We start from the raw sequence: 17,731 nt of genomic DNA on the forward strand, positions 1-17,731 counted from the left end.
CGGGTTTGTATGTCATGTGATTTTTTTTATTTTTTAGCTTTTAGCTTTTTTAAAATGTTATGCTCAACTGTACAGTTTAAAAGTATTTCACGTCTTTTTAAAGCGTCCTTTAATAAAACATATTTTGTAGTGATTGTGTGTTTTGTGTTTTTTTTTATTATTATTATTGTAAAACATTCATTTTAATAATACAATTATTAATGCAACGTGTCCTTCACAGAGTTAATCCGACTTCAGATAATCAATTCGCAAGGATATTTAAATAGCTTTCCCTATCAAGGAACCTGCTACAAAATATATATAAATCTATATTTGAAGTATATAGCATGCAGTGCCTCGCTCTTCTACAAGTAGCAGTGCTGGTTCCGACTCCTCGGTTCTGTGCAAACCGGGCCAGCAGCGGATCCAAAAGATACCAGAGCTGCTCTGATCCAACTGCTACCCCAGCCCTGCAACCCTGACTGGGGTGGGGTCGGCCATGACGTCATCACCCGCTCCGCGCCCAAATGCAGCATGTGTGAATTCGTTATCCGCAAGGGGCATTTCCATAGACTAATGCAAATTTAAAAATGCAATGTTAAAGGCACCCAAGTCATAATTCGCGCAACGCCGTTGTTTTTCGTTTTTGACAATGGCGATCAAACATCTAGTTGTGCGAATTATGCATCTCTCTCTCGCTTTATAGATAGATAGATAGTGTGTGTTTAGGACATTTCGGGCAAAAGCCCTTCTTCAGCTGTTCACTTTTCCTTCTACTCGGCGGATGTTCTGTGTTCCGTATTAATCAAAATACACGAACAAAACATTCACACACACACACCCGAGAGGAGCAAACAGCAGCTCGCAATTAAAACAACACACTCGGCTGAGCAAACGCTGTGAAGCATGGCGCTAAAGACAGCTTTAGACTCGAATTTGAAACCGGAGACTATAGCAGTAGTTAAATGAATTTGTATCGATCGGTTTTGTGAAACGCTTAAGCTAACAGGGTTCACGCTAGCTCCGTGTGTGTTTGTTTACAGAAAGTGGACCTGTGTGGAAGTCTTTACCTGCGGGTTAAGGCTGCAAAGCGCACCCCCTAGCGTGTAAAGGGAAGAGCGCACACCTGGCCGCGCAGGTAAGCGCTACAGGTGGGTGACTCGACCGGGTTCACGACAAGGCGGTTTCACGCACACGTTTGAGGAAGCAGGAAATCGAGCTGTGCGAGAGCGAAGGAATGCGAATCAAATAGAAAAACACCAGGAAGTCAAGCGAGAAGAGGCTGCCCCCCTTTTTTTTTTTTTTTTTAAAAAGCAATTTAAAAGCAACACAAGAGCACCGGTCCCGGTAGCAGGTCAGTGTCTTGAGAGCAGGAGAGAGCGAAGAAGGGCGCTTGCAGCAAGTTTGTGTTTTTAAAGACAGAGGCTATGGAGAGGACAGCGGTGAGTAGTTCATGACAAGCACCGTGTTGCATTGTTGGGTGTGTGTGTGTGTGTTTTTTGGGTCAGAGAGAGAGAGAGAGATGTTTTTTTTTCTTCAGCGACATTCACAAAGGCATGTCAACTAGGAAATGTGTTAATAACTTACAAAATGGAGGGCCGGTTCTTCAGAGATCACCCGCTTCTTCGGGATCCGGATCTGGGCTTTGATAAACCGGACCCCGGCGGGGTTTGTTCAGTGCAAAGTGCGGCGTCCCGCCCGGTGAAAAGGGGATTAATCTGGTCCGGACGGTGATCTGCGGGGTTGCACAGAGCTCTCGATCACACCCGTCCCGCACTGAAGCCAGAAGATTGCTTAAAAGTTAAGTTTTAAATGGCCTGTTTATTTTACTTTCGGTTTATAAGATTTAAAAATGTGTCGTTTTAAACAGACGAGTGGTTAATGCGGAATTATTATTATTATTATTATTATTATTATTATTATTATTATTATTATTATTATTGTCGTTATTAGTATTATTGTTCTTGTTGACTGTTATTATTATTGTCGTCATTGTTATTATTAATATTGTTGTTAACTGAAGCATAATTAATACTTTTGACATTTTGTTTGTTATTACTGAGGCCGATTCAAAAGTGTAAACGTCGTTGCAAATAATTGCCCCGTTCAATTTTACAGCATTAATTAATATTATGCAGTACTGGATGCGTGCATTCTCACACTATGTAGTTGTTGTTGTTGTTGTTTTTCTAATTGTTTAGAGTAACAGAGCGCGTTATTCAAATGTGTCAATACAGGAAATAACTGTAACATTGTGACACAACGGTAACACGAGTTGTTGGGTCATTTAAAAATAATAAATCCGTGTTTTCTATTAATGTGGCGTTAGTTAGCAGCGCTTCCCGACGCTTTTACCGTGCATCGTGCTGAGCGGTACCGGGCTCATGCAGAGTGGTTGCCCGCTGTGTCCAAGGTTGGTTTTTGTTAATGACGTTGGGAATGATGTAATCGCCCACCCCCCGGGATTGGGGTTTCTTGTCTGGGTCAGTACAGTACCCCCACTGTCAATCCTGAAGATCTGAAGACGATTTTTATTCAAACCATTAAACTCACTTTGCTGGCCGCTGTAATTTGTACAATACAATATCAAACTCAATAGAAATACAAAGACCAGATCGACATTACACTACAGAACAACTCGCATTTCAATAGCGCCTTCCATTGCAATGATCCCATAGTGACTGACACACACACACTGACTGACTAACACGCACTCACACACTAACTAACACATACACACAAACTGACTGACACACACACTGACTGACTAACACGCACTCACACACTAACTAACACACACACACAAACTGACTGACACACTCACACACACCCTAACACTGACACACACACTGACTGACTAACACGCACTCACACACTAACTAACACACACACACAAACTGACTGACACACTCACACACACCCTAACACTGACACACACACACACACCCCCTAACACTGACACACACACACACACCCTAACACTGACACACACACTGACACACGCGCACACTAATTAAATTAAACAGTTATACAGAATTTAAAAAACAAAAATTATAAGTTTTAATTATAAAAGTTGAAAAACTGACATAAATAAGTTAAATTTGTATATTTTTTTTTTTGTATCTGAGAAATTTCACATTATTATTATTATTATTATTATTATTATTATTATTATTATTATATATTAGTTCCCCTTTCCCCTTCCAGTCTACCCAGCCTGTATGTATTAACACACTCAAACAAGACAAATACACATATACACATACAGGAGTCCACAGTGCTTTTTCTTGCTTGCTGCGACTCTCTCTTATCAAAACAACATACGTCTCTTCTCCTGCCCCCCCCGCTTGTATAAGTGCTCTCTTTAATTCATCCTCATCATATATACACACACACACACACACACACAGTGCTCCCTCGCTGTAATGCGGGTCTTGGGACACACACACACACACATAATATAAGTGTAACCGAAGAGCGTTATAAACGGGGTGGGGGGTAGGGGGCGCCGCGGGGACACACAAAAACACACCTCTGACTGCAATACAAAATAACTGCCTCTTTGTAATGCACGTATAGCGAAACAAGAATGTAACTTCCCCTGAATGAACCCTGCATAAAGCACTGTGCAATCAACGCTATACATATTACAAATAAGTGAGCCAAACTCGACAGCACTGTAAACTCTGCATTATAAACGAAGCCCCTTTTATAGAAGACTTTATACAGCTTGGGTCTTTTTAGGGGGGCTCTGAAGCACTGATCCTGTCTGTTCGTCTGTCTCTCTGTCTGCCTGTGTCACTCATGGGGAACATAACTGTCAAACTCACTCCTTCCCCTTTTAGAAGACCAACTGTTTCTGGAAATTGTCTTTTTTTTTTTTTTTTTTTTTTTCTTGGTCTCGTGCTGGTTTGGGGAAGTTGAAGGTTTTGGGGTTTAAGCCAAGACCAATAAACAGCTAGTCGATAAGAGCAGTGTGATCCAGTCCTGGTTTCACTATGAGTTCAATAATCAGACACCCCTCAGCTTGATGCCTAGACACACTGTGGGCTGGTCAAGCTGCTAGTAAAACCTGGAATGGGTGACACTGCTGTGCAATAGGAGTTTTACTTCCATCTCTATACTGGTGGCAAATCTTCAGCTAGCTGGTCTGTGTGAATCTGTGAGCGGCCTGGATCTGAAACACCCCCCCCCCCCACCTCTCTCATTGATCCTCTTGTCATGGTCTGCCTGTCTTGGTCCTGAATGTAATGTATGCATTGTTTGCATCCCTGCGAGATAGACAGACAGACAGACAGAAAGACGCACTGCAGTAACAGCTTTGATCTGGTTTCTCCTCTCTCAGGAGGAGGGGGGGGTGCCAGCAGGGGGGGAACGGGTTCAGAACCTGCAGGAGCAGGTGGAGGGCGTGAAGAACATCATGACCCAGAACGTGGACCGGATCCTGGCCCGGGAAGAGAGGCTGGAAGACCTGATGGACAAGACTGGGGACCTGCAGGCCAGCGTAAGAGAGATGGGAGAGGAGAGGGGGAGAGAGAGGGGGGGGGGGGAGGATAAGGTTTACTGTGCATTGGGGGCATTCCCATGACAGACAATCTTTTTCGGGGAGGGGAGGGTGGAGGTGTCATCAAGACTCCGATCAGAAATGAAAAAAAAACTACTTTTCTGTTAAAAAATGGCCTAAGGGAAGAAGAAAATTGACTCATGATGTAATTATGTAATTGTAATGTCTCTAACCCTCTCCTCTCTCTCTCTCTGTCGGTCTCTCTCTCTGCCTCTCCTCACTCTCTCTCTCCACCCTCTTCTGCTCCACTCCCCTCTCTCCTCCCTCCCCTGCTCCTCTTCCCCTCTCCCTCCACTCTTCCTCTCCTCCCTCTACACTCCCTCTGTCTGTCTCTCCTCTCTCTCCTCCCTCCCCTGCTCCTCTTCCCCTCTTCCTCCACTCTTCCTCTCCTCCCTCTCCCCTCCCTCTGTCTGTCTCTCATCTCTCTCCACCCTCTTCTGCTCCTCTCCTCCCTCTCCCCTCTCTGTCTCTCTCCCCTCTCTCCTCCCTCCATTCGCCCTCTGCTCTCTCTCCCTCTCTGCTCTCTCTCCTCTCCCCTCCTTCTCTCCCCTCTTCTCCCGCTCCTCTCCTCTCTCCCATCTGTCTCCACTCTCTTCTGCTCCTCTCCTCCCTCTGTCTTTCTGCACTCTCTCCTCCCTCCCCTGCTCCTCTCCTCTTTCTCCTGCCTGTCTGTCTCTCTCCTCCTCCTCTCTCCTCCCTCCCCTGCTCCTCTCTCTCTCTCTCCTCTCTCTGCTCTCTCTCTCCTCTCCCATCCTGCTCCTCTCCTCCCTCTTCCATCTCTCTCTCCTCCCTCCCCTGCTCCTCTTCCCCCTCTCCCTCTCTGCTCTCTCCTTTCCTGTCTCTGCTCTCTCCTCTCCTGTCTCTCTCTCCTCCCTCTCTCTCGCTCCTCTCCCCCCTCTCCAGTCGGAGCACTTCAAGACGACCTCTCAGAAGGTAGCTCGGAAGTACTGGTGGAAGAACGTGAAGATGATCGCCCTGATCTGTGTCATCGTAGGCATCATCCTCCTCCTCATCATCCTGCTGGCGACCGGAGTCATCCCCACCTAGACCCCCAACTCCGACGCCCCCAGACACGCCCCCCGGACCCCCAGACACTCCCTGTCCTTACCCCTTGAAGACCCCGAGACCTCCCCAGTTTAATCACGGTCTTTATATGGAAATTCATGATCATTATTACTTTTTGTTTGTGTGTGTGCGCGCTTGCGCAGGCGTGTGTGGAAAGAACAACTGTTAGCGTTAAAAAGCTCCTTAAAAAAAAAAAAAAAAAAAAAAACCCAAAGTTTAAGATTTTTAAAAAATTGCACTGTGGATGCAACGAACGACTCGCTGTCCCTCCCTCTGTTCCTGAGGGCTAGGCTGAGCCCTGGCACCCTATTCCCCAGGTCCTCCCTTTCTCTCTATCTCCCTTCTCCCCCTTCTCTCTTTCTCCTCCCCTTCACTCTCTCCCCCTCTCACAGTTCAGGACAGCTCCTATAGAACATGCTTGACTGACTCCTCCTCTCTTTTCAATGAGCAACAGATTCCCAAGCACCCGCATTGAAAATAAATACATACATAAATAAATTAATACATTAATGTAGAAATACCCATTTGAATAACCCTGTGCGTTATTTTTGAACTATATCTCCCACTGCACCCCCTTGTTCCTGGGTCTGTGGAAATAAAATTAACGCGTCCGCAATACCCAGCTGTTAGTGATGTAATAATGTGCATTATTATCGTTATTGTTATTAGTTTTGACAGTGCCTCGGCTAAATCTTGAAGGATCTACTTTACACAGGGGCTGGACTGAAACAGGAAAAGAACAAAACAACAACTATGAAGCGCCTGCTGAACTGAGCACACACTTTTGTGTCGTGTGACTGACTGGTTGCAAACGGCATCGTGGTTTGTGTTCTGTAATGTGTAAAAGCCGCATATCGCCTGTCAGTTTCGGTCCACTATGGGACAGACGGAGGGATCTGACCGTGTTTGATAGGAGGCTGGTAGCAGGTGCTTGGTTGGCGGGTGCTTCCGTGTTGATGGTCAGATTTTTAATTTTTTTTTTTTTAACAACAAACCTTTATAAAGGTGATGCTGAGGGAACGTTGAGCCACGTTGCAGCTTGGAACCTGGTTTGAGGAGACTGGGGTTCAGGCTGCTGCACGGCACACCAGGCAGGGAGGCTTGGGGGTTTTATACAGCAGGTCTCCTGGAACCAGTTTTGAAGCTCCTGTTTCTGAAAAATTGGCTTCATGTTCCTTCAGCTTCACCAGGACATGCTGCCGTGCAGATGGAACCCGTCCATCTGAAACTGATTCTTTTGAAAAAAAAGCAGAGTTTGAAGCCAAACTCGATGGGAGTCGGAGAAATCGATGCTTCTGAGCCAGCATGCACCCGCATCCCAATGAAACCACCAGCCTGCCCCCCCCCCCAGCTCTCGACTGGTTTACAGGCAGGGTGTAGAGAGCGAGCGGATCTGGGAATTCACTCCTGAACCAGGGAGCCAGAATCAGTCTAGCGCACTGGGGGGGGGGGGGTCTCCCCAATCCCGGTCCCGGAGCGTCGCTCCACTCCAGGTTTTGCAGTCAAAATGAGACGCTGAACCACTTCAGGGTCTGGATTCAGGTTTAATTGATGGATTCGGAACAGGGTTGGAACAAAGACCAGGAGTGGAAGGGGCAGCCCTGGTGTAGATTGGGAATGAACGTGGTAACTGAAGCATTGAGACACGCTGTCACTTGGAAAAAGCCTGGCTGGAGTCGCTTCACCCTGTTGACACTGGTGTGGCGGGTTTATGCTCTTTTTTTTTTTGTATGTGGTCTAGCCCCTATAGTTATACATATATACATTATTATATTGTACATATATATATATATATATATTATATATATATTATATCTATATATATAAAAATATAATATAATATAAGGTTATAAGAACTGAGTGTATCTGTTTTGGTAGGCTCAGGATGTGTACAGTGTATTGTGAGAGGGATCCTGCCTGCTCTTTGTGAAAACGACACACTGGCTTCCTTCTGGTTTATGTGGAGTGGTGTTTTGTAATTTAAAAAAAAAAAAAAAAAAAAAAAAAAGGTTCTGGTAAGGTATAATAAATACTGTTTCATTTATGATGTGTGTCTGTTTGTATTTGTGTGTCAATTTGTATTTGTGTCTTTCTGTGTGTGTTTGTATTTGTGTTTATTTGTGTGTCTGTTTTTATATTTGTGTGTGTGTGGGGTGGGGTGGGGGTATTTATTTGTTAAATAAACATAAACCACACACACATTCCCCTCCCATAGCCATCGTAACGTTAAAATCCTATTGATTGTGTAAGGAGAGACACACGGTAGCTTTGCAATTGTTTAAGGTTTATTCTCTTTCTCTCACACACACACACACACATGTCACACACACACACACACACACACATTCTCTTTCTCTCACACACACACACACACACATTCCTTCTCTCATACACAAACACACACACACTCACACACAACTCACACACACACACACACACACACATTATCTTCTCACCACACACACACACACACACAAACAGGCCATTCTCTCTCACACACACACACACACACACAACTCACACCACACACACACCCACACACAACAAACACACACACACACACACACACACACATTCTCTTTCTCTCAACACACACACACACACACACACACCCACACACACACACACACACACACACACACACACACACAACACACACACAAAGAGAAAAAGAGAGTGTGTGGTGTGTGACACACACCCACACACACACACACACACACACACACATAGATTTGTGTGACACACCCCACAACACACACCCACAGTCCAAGAACAGTTGTGTTTGTTTGGTCTGGTTTGTGTGACACATGGGCACGTGTCCAGAGGGGGGAAGGGCCGACCTTTTAGAGAGTGTCCTTTCCTTGTCTCACACACACACACACACACTTGCTCTTTCTCACACCACAACCTCACAGACAGAGCACTCTTGTTGTGTGTGTGGTAAAATTGGTTGCTCTCACTCGGCACACAACACCCAATTTTACACATATTTCCGACAAATTTCTCCGTCTCACACACACACACACACACACACACACACACATTCTCACAGTGTGTGAACACACAGGGAGCCAACATTATTCTCTCGCCCACATAACACTGGAATGAACACACGGTGGCACACATCAGAGGAGAAAGATTGAGGACACACACAGGAGATCTTGGGAGGCAGAGAGGAGAGAGAGAGAGAGAGAGAGAAGAGAGAGTATAGGAGGAGAGCACTCCCTATTCTCCCTTCTCTGGTATGTTCCTCCTCTGGGCCCGGGGCTCCCCTTCGTCTCCCCTCTCCGCCTGAGGACTACGGCCCGTCTCCCCCCCCACCCCGGAGGGGGTCACGAGCCCGCCCATTCCTTTCGTTTGCTATCACCCTCCTCCTCCTCCTCTCTCTCGCCTCTACCCGACTGCCTCTCCTCCTAGGACTTCTACCACAATTGAGTTAATAATGAATTTATTCAAAAGCGTTAACATAAGAGAGAATGAGACCACGAGTACGGTGGCAACGGTTTCATCCTGAGATCAAGGCTAAAGTTTGTTTGTTTTTTTAGTTTGTATTGCCCTGAAGCGATTCACCTGAGACACTCCCGAGGGGTCTGACGGGGCCAAACTCTCGTGGTACAAAACCCACTCGCACAAATAAACCCCCCCCCTGCCAGACTATCATACCCCTAGTTTGTGTCTTTTTATTTTGAGACATATTGTAAGAGATTCGCGATGCTCTTCTCCACCTAACACCCGGCGAGTCTACTTTCTCTGACTCTCGTACCTGCCCTAGTATCCGGGAGAGGAAGAGAGGGAGGAGGAGAGAGAGAGAGAGAGAGGAGGAGAGAGAGAGTTGCATTTAGTTATAATAACAAATAAATAAACGCAAATTCAGATAAAAAGTTCTGAGTTGTAGCTCACCCACTCAAAGCGGTGACCGTGGAAAGGGTTAATCGCACTGTCAGAGTTTGGAGTGGGATTTAATTCCGCGCAGAAAAACAGCAGCCCCACTCCGCCCTCTCTCGCCCGCTTCCTGCCTGCTGAATACACGGGGCAGAGCTTCGCCCTCTCCGTGAGGACAGCCGGCAGGAAAAGGAGACTCGGGGAGGGGGGCACGAAAGCGGCATTGCTAAATATATACAGGCCGGCTACAGACAGACCCAGCAAAAGAACAGGGACTCTCAAAACGAGAGAGAGAGAGAGAGAGAGAGAGAGAGAGAGAGAGAGAGAGAGAGAGAGAGAGAGAGAGAGAGAGAGAGAGAGAGAGAGGAGAGAGAGAGAGAGAGAGAGAGAGAGAGAGAGAGAAAGAGGAACACTCCTCTTACGAAAGTGTCTTGAGCTCTGATTCCTAGAATTACTGGAATCTTCTCACAAATATCTTTTGAGCTCTGATTGTGTAGGTGTGATATTAAACGAGAGAGCTCGGGGGTTTAGGAAAACCGGGGAAAAACGTCGTGTCGTTGCGAGAAGAATGGTGAGTAATATCGATTACCTTTTCATCCCCCTGCATGTGTCTGTTTTATGCGATTGTTTGTTAAATATTGTAAAGATTATCGATGACCTTGCCAGCAAAAGCGAACGAGTTACTTTCACTTTCGTTGTGTTTATATATAATATATATGGTACATTTTCTATACTAGTTCATATTGTATTCCAGCAGTATTAGTATTATTGCACTTATTGTAAACTACACTGTGTTTCAATACGAAGCTTGCATTGTAACCCTGGAATACCTGTGCGAGTCACCTGGGATAAAGAGGTCTGATAAATCAATACACGCATAATGAATTCTTATTAAAACAATCGATATTAGAATACTGTATAAAACAGAAATCAACGTGTTGGTCGTGAAGACGCGACTGCGCAGGTCTCCTCTAACCCCGGTTGCTTAATTAGAAACGATCTAATTAAGCAAAGTATCAGTTGAATGAAGTAACTGAGATTTGAGTTTGGAATGAAAGTCAGCAGATAGAGGGGGCGGGGGGCGAGGGGGTCCCAGGACCGAGTTAGGGAAGCATTACTGAGTTACATTACTGAGATCACAAATAATTAAAAGCTAGATATTTGATAACGCACAACCAATTTGACGTGTATTATTAACGTGCACGCAAAAAAAAAAGGGCTAATACAAATTGCAAGCACGTACGTTTATATATAGGGTCTAGTGTATAGATATCTATGTATATATGCGCTGTGTTTACTGTTCTTTCCAGAACGGGACGGGCCAGCCCTTCATGCCCATTAGCGGTCATGCGGTCGCAACGTTATCGTGGGTACCTTTGGCCGCGTCCTTGGCTCTGTACCGCGGGCACGCTGTTTAAAGTCCCCGAACGACGCGTTTTATCAGCTCAAGACAAAACAGTTGCCTTTGAACGGCAAGACTGCAAACCAGTGAGGTCGCTGCCTTCTCTTTTTAGCTTTGGTTTGCGCTTCGCTGTTCTGCGATGCGTGTGTTTATTCCTAAGGAAGGAAGAAGCGATTACATCTCCGTGAATAGTCTGGAAACCAGCGGATGGATTCTGAGCTATATTTACACCGAGCGCCTCGCCCGTTCGCTCTGTCTCCAGCGCACATGCTGTAAGCTTATAGAGGTGTGCATGCACAGGATAATAACATGGGGAAGCACAGTGCGGATTTACTGCGAAACTCCATTGAAACTCACAGGGATGTGGAGCCATTGTTTTAAAGTGTTCCCAACGAGGCATTTGTATGTTTAGTGTAGGATTGTCCAGTTTCGTTTAGATTAGTTTAGTTTAGTGTTAGTGTTAGTGTTAGTATTAGTATTAGTTTAGTTTAGTTTCAGTTTAGTTTAGTGTAGGATTGTCCAGTTTCGTTTAGATTAGTTTAGTGTTAGTGTTAGTGTTAGTGTTAGTATTAGTTTAGTTCAGTTTAGTTTCAGTTTAGTTTCAGTTTAGTTTAGTGTAGGATTGTCCAGTTTAGTTTAGGTTTAGCTTAGTTAGTTCAGTGTAGGATTATCTAGTTCGCTAGTTTCAGTTTAGTTTAGTTCAGCTCGGTTCAGCACTAATACAAAGAGAGACCTCAGCTGTCAAGCCACTAGAATGCAATCATTCCAAGGTGTTGCTGTGTCACCAGTCTGAGTTAGTGTGACAGAGCCAGGGGCGGGCAGAGGGGGTCCGAGGGCAGGGGCCAGGGTGCAGTCACTGGCACATGTGTGGAGTCAGCAGCCAGGAAATGTGAATCGTCTCCAGGGAGCGAGGGAGGGAAGGAAGGAAGGAAGGAGCGGACGAGGAGAAGGAGGGACTGCCTTTCCTCTTGTAGTGCAGTCTCTTTCCGCGTCCTCAGCTGCTGTCCCTCTCTGACTCGCAGGGCGAGACCAGGCTGCAGTGGTGCAAGGAGCAGGCGGACGAGGTGAAGGAGATCATGGTGGAGAATTACAACAAGGCCGTGGAGCGAGAGGGCAAACTGGGAGAACTTGAACTGAGATCCGACGACCTGCTGAGGAAGGTACTGCAGACACAGCGGAACCATGAGACGCACAGCCCTGGCTGGAACTACAGTTCCCAGCATGCCTCCTCACCTGTGGCGGTGGTGAGGGATTCTGGGAGCTGTAGTTTTCCCAATGGCTCAAGCGTCATCGCTACGCAGTGAATCGGTACAGCCCTAGCTGGAACTACAGTTCCCAGCATGCTCACTTATGTGTACTGGCAGGCTGGTGAGGGATGCTGTCGTCACTGTAAGACCCCTCGACATCAAGTGTTCTTCGCAATCGTTCCACGCTTCATCGCTTCGCAGTGTCGGTATCGCCCTAGCTGTGTAATTGGGTCGTCACCTGCGGCGGTGGTGGGATGCTGGGAGCACCCACTCCGCACATAGATCCGTTTCATCGCTTACGCAGTGTGTACAGCCTAGCTGGATCGACATTTCGGTAAGCATGCCTCCTCACCTGCGGCGGTGGTGAGGGATGCTGGGAGCTCTAGTTCTTCACAATCGATCAACTTGCGTGCATCGCTTCAAGGGTGAATCTGATACGCAAGTCACCTATCTCAGCCCAGCTATGTCGCCTGCTTGACGAAACGACGGTTACAAGGTGTCGCTAGTTCAGCTGTAGTTCTTCACAATCGATCACGCTTCATCGCCACGCAGGGACTCAGCCTTAGTTAGAAAACGCTAAAAGCACTTCAATACACGATTTCAGAGTTTCCTTTTTAACCTTGATGAAAGCGTCAGGGTTTAGAGACGAACGGCTTTCATTCGTTTGTATTTATAGGCATTGGCATATGCACTCTAGCACCTGGGAACAGCGGAGCTGCGCTTGCAGGTAGCTGAAACGCACAGGGTGCGCTCAGAGCCGCTGTGAAGCCCATTCTGTCACCCAGCTGCTCGGAGCCCTCATTACTGGAATTCCACGCGGAGATTAATTAATATTATTCATCTGCACCAGTAACAATGTAGAACGCCCCCCCCCCCCCCCCCCCCCCGTTTATGACACTACTAAGCTTATTAACTTGCCATGGGCTCCTTCAACAGTCCATGGCCATTGGGGGTGGTGCAATTGCATCTGCTGATGATCTAATCGGTGCCCTCCTCCGAAGCGCTGGGTTAGCACACAATGCCAGCGAGTGTGAGCTCTCTGGAGGCTTTTGTCTCCTGATGCCCACAGCAGCTGGAAAAAAAAGAAAAGAAAGAAAGAAAACTCTGTTTGCATCCTGAAAAGAAGGGAAGAAGGAATGCATTAATCAGAGGGAAAAGAAAAAACTGAGAAAGAAAGCAAACTAGAACAAGGTTTAACTTTCATTTCTCGGAGCCTCAAGACTTTAATTAATTTTGACATTTCAGTGAACGGCAGTTACCACTGGTATGTAGATATTATTATTATTATTATTATTATTATTATTATTATATTATTATTATTATTATTATTATTATTAATTTAGCAGATTCTTTTATCCACAGAGACTTACAGAGACTAGGGGGGGGTGAACTCTGCTTCATCAACAACCACTGCTGCTGCTGCAGAGTCTCTTCCAATAGGACCTTGTTTGTTTTGAGTCTCATCTGAAGGACTGGTCTGGTCTGGAAAGCGCAGGGAAGGGAAGGGGATTTCTGAGGGTTTTTCCCTGAGTCCGACTACGGAAAGATAAATATTCCCACAGACATCCTGCCAGTCCATTTCCTGTGCAGGGATGTGCAGATTTCCTACACTGCGCTGTGCTCGTAGCACGGGTCACTGCGGAGAACTGATATAACGCTGCGTCTGCTGTTTCGATCATTAGCGTTGTGTTTTAAAGGTGTCATTTTGAAATCCATGTAGGAGGGATTAGTTAGATTTCAACAAGCATGAAATACAGTGTAAATACAAAATTAATATCAAATGCAAAATTGTTTTAATACAAAATACTAAATAAAAATTAGAGCTGATGAAAAGTTCAGCAGTGATAACAAGGATTGATTTTTTTTTCAAAGCTGTAAATAATCTATTCTTTCTTTCTTTCTTTCTTTCTTTCTTTCTTTCTTTCTTTCTTCTTCTCCTCGTCCTCCAGAGTAAAACGTTCACCAAGTCGGCCGCAAAGGTCTCTCACCAGAGCCGCTGGGAGAATATCAAGATGAAGGTTGTGATCGGCGGGGTCGTGACCCTGCTTGCCCTGGTCATCATCGCGGTCATCATCTGGTACAGCGTCCACGACGACCGCGGGGACCAGCGGCAGCTGACCCCAAGCGTGACCCCTGGGAACTGAAAAACACAAAGAGCAGCGGGACTGCAGCCCCCCTCCCCCCAGTCTCCACCTGACGCGGGTCTGGGACCTGGGTTCAGAGCGCGATCGGGTCAGGCTGGTTCCTTTGTCACTGACAGACACAGACAGGGACAGACCTTCTTCCTGGCTGCTCTCGGCCCTCAGAGAAACACACTGCAGTCTGGAGGTTTTTTTTTTCCCTCCTGATACCCCTTTTCCACTGGCTGTTTGTCGAGTTGAGTGAGAACCAAGCTGTGAAACTGTCGGCCTCACAACACACCTGAATCTGGGGTGGGGGAGGTGGGGGGGGGTGGGGGGGGGGGTGGGGCTTGGTGTGGGGCTGGGGGGGGCTGGGGTGGGGCTTGGTGTTGGGCTGGGGCGGGGCTGGGGGCAGGTCTTGGGCGGGGAGGGCGGGACGGGTGAATGGGGGTGGGAGGTTAATGATTTTCTTAATCACGTCACATAGGGCCGAGTGTCTGGCACGTCAGATCCAGATTCCTTCTCTCGCTCTCTCTGTCTCTCAGAAGCATTCTTCTCCTCTTAGCCTCACTGCATTTCAGTCCTGTTCAGAAATATATGAAGAAACGACTACAAAGAAAAATCCGCCATTCTCAGCTCAAACACAGCAGCTCTTCAATAGCGCATCGTCTGCATCGCGACTTGATTCCAAATTGGAAATGAATCTTCAGAAGGTTTAAGAAAAAAAATAAAACCCTGCCACAGCTCCTATCGGCTGGTTTCACCCTAACCCTAACCCTAACCCCTGGGCCTGTGAAACTAGACTTTTTTTGTTACAAAGTTAAAAACAACCTGGCTTTTTTTTTTCAAACATTCCTCAGTGAAATCTTTCCCGTTTTCTAGCTTTCTTTTGACTGTTACTGATATGCCTTGAAGTGCCTTATTGCTTTTCCTATTGTATATATAAATATATAGAGATTTAAATACATAAATTACATATTAATAAATGAATATCTCCTATATATCTACACTTTGACCTGTGACCTCCAGCGGCTGCCGTACTGAGATCTTGAGGAGAAAAGACCTTCGAGATTCAGTACAGTACAGAGCTGTGTTCTATGATTCTCTCGGTGAAGAGCCAACATGGGGCGCCTGAACACAACCCACGACCGCTGTGCTGTCTGCGACCCCCACCCCCCACCCCCCGAAAATTTTAGCTTAATTTCCAGCTTAACACTGAAATAAAACAAAAAATAGAATTGGTAACAAGTGTACATGTTTTTTGTGTGTGTGCGCGTGTGTGTCTGGGCTTTTGGATTGACTGTTCTGTATTGATTATGATTTTAACAGTTTCTATTAAATGAGTGGGCAAGCCCTGTGTGTGCGTATGTCTGTTTGTCTGTCTTTCCATGTGTCAGTGTGTGTGTGTGTGTGTTTTCCTGTGTGTGCGTGTGTGTGCATGTCTCTGCGTGTCAGTCTGTGTGTTCCTGTGTGTGTGTGTGTGTGTGCATGTCTCTGCGTGTCAGTCTGTGTGTTCCTGTGCGTGTCAGTCTGTGTGTTCCTGTGTGTGTGTGTATGTCTCTGCGTGTCAGTCTGTGTGTTCCTGTGTGTGTCAGTCTGTGTGTTCCTGTGCGTGTCAGTCTGTGTGTTCCTGTGTGTGTCAGTGTGTGTGTGTCTCTGTGTGTCAGTCTGTGTGGTCCTGTGCGTGTCAGTCTGTGTGTTCCTGGGCGTGTCAGTCTGTGTGTGTGTGAAAGTATCCCGTGTCGTAGTTTGCAGTGATAGTAGCTGATGCAGTGAGATTATTTATAACACAAGTTCACTGAGAGGTCACTGTGTTGCTTGGAAGGTGGAAGCAAGGATAATAAATATCTCAAGGTCAGGGAGAGGGAGTAGGACAGAAGGTAAGGGAATGAGAGGGGAGAGGGAGAGGGAGAGGGAGTAGGACAGAAGGTAAGGGAATGAGAGGGGAGAGGGAGAGCGAGGGGGAGAGGGAGGGGGTGAGGGAAGGATTAGCAGGAGCGCAGAGACTGAAGCCAAGTCTGTATCAAGCCGGAGCACCATCCCCCTGCTGTGGGACTCTGTCAGGACAAGCCCAGCTCGCGGTTCCCGGAGAGACAGTTCATGGAAACTCTTCCATGCTTCTGTATGCATAGTTCCAGTCTGAGCTGCTCAGTGACTTTTAAAAGTTGGCAGGATTTTAGACTATAGAAAAACTCCCAAGAGAATAAATTTGTGTCAGTTGTAACCCTGATAAAAAGCTTCCTGTATCAAAGCAGGGGTGGGAGTGAGACTCCCGCTGCACAGGTTTCACTGTGAATAATAAGACACACCTGAGCTTGTTTCTTGCAAACTGTGGCTAGGTGTGTGTTATGAAACCCATAGTGAAACCAGGCACGGATCAAACTGCTGTGCTGTGATTATATTAGTCTCTGAACATCATAGGCAGGCATGTTGCAGTTCATGGTAAAGGCATTGTGTATAACTAGACCCTCTCCCCTTTCTGACAAAAAATAAAAAATTAAAACAGCCACAAAAATCAACTACCTTGCAGCCGGGCAACATCCCGCCTTCCTGACTTGTAACCATCATTGATTCGCTCTGAGTACTTTAAACCCGTCCCACTGCTGAGTGCCAGTGCCGTTCTAGGGAGGGTTCAAAACAGAATTGGAAACTGTGCCATTATGAAAATGAATACCCCCCTTGAAAGCCTTTGCTGCTGTTTTTTTTTTTTTTTTTTTTTTTTTTGAGGAGAAAACATCTCTGCATTAACAGGTTTGTTGCGAGGCTCGAGGCCACGGGTAAACACACTCAAGTCTTGAACTTCAATGAAACGCTTTGGAGACGGTCCTGTGTTGGCTGATCAGCATTTAGTCACAGCCCCCCCCCAAGTCGATTCCATGACTGATCACAGTGCAGGGCTGGGAATCAGACTCCTATTGCACAGCAGCGTCACCCATTCCAGGTTTTACTAGCAGCTTCATCAGCCCCAGTGTGTCTAGCTAACAAGCTCAGGTGTGTCTGATTAAACTCCTAGTGAAAGCAGGACTGGATCACACTGCTGTGCAGCGGGAGTCTGATTCCCATCGCTGATGTGTCAATGTTTCTGCTTTCAGATTGAATGCACAACGCTGTGGTCTTCAGAGTCACTGTTGTCTTGCCAGGAGCCATTCTCCATCGGGCTGTTTTTTATTTTCCTGGTTTAAAGAATGAATGAATGCATCAATCAATCAATCAATCAATAAATCTCAGTGGTGAACAAGATAGTATTAAGTTATTTTTTTCAATACATAAACTAGTTTTTATATACAGATATACAAGAATTTTTTTTTTTTTTTATCAAAGTTTATTTATTTTTTAACTAGTTTGCAAAATTAAAAAAAAGAAAAAAGTAATAACAAATAAAATTATAGAACTAGAATCGAAAAAGTCTGGAAGCAATCCAATTTAACGCATCATATTTTATTGAAAATCCACTTTTTTTTTTTTTAGCCCA

At 45.9% G+C, this 17,731-nt stretch overlaps 1 protein-coding gene and 1 pseudogene across 1 annotated transcript; both read left to right on the forward strand.

Annotated features, from left to right (window-relative positions):
* Nucleotides 1-1,128: 1,128 nt before the first annotated feature.
* LOC121303138 lies at nt 1,129-6,666 on the forward strand (annotated as a pseudogene).
* Nucleotides 6,667-9,965: 3,299 nt separating this feature from the next.
* On the forward strand, nt 9,966-14,580 carry LOC121303139 (vesicle-associated membrane protein 5-like). The gene is made up of 3 exons (XM_041233630.1): nt 9,966-10,061; nt 11,915-12,052; nt 14,089-14,580. Exons 1-3 carry the CDS (start codon nt 10,059-10,061, stop codon nt 14,281-14,283), a joined length of 336 nt encoding a protein of 111 aa, XP_041089564.1. The 5' UTR covers nt 9,966-10,058; the 3' UTR covers nt 14,284-14,580.
* Nucleotides 14,581-17,731: the final 3,151 nt, after the last annotated feature.

Source organism: Polyodon spathula, chromosome 31 (assembly GCF_017654505.1).
Source record: "Polyodon spathula isolate WHYD16114869_AA chromosome 31, ASM1765450v1, whole genome shotgun sequence".
Classification (NCBI taxonomy): Eukaryota; Metazoa; Chordata; class Actinopteri; order Acipenseriformes; family Polyodontidae; genus Polyodon; species Polyodon spathula.

Coding starts and splice junctions, on each gene's coding strand:
- LOC121303139 (XM_041233630.1), top strand. Junction 12,053..14,088: donor CCGACGACCTGCTGAGGAAG/GTACTGCAGACA, acceptor CTCGTCCTCCAG/AGTAAAACGTTCACCAAGTC.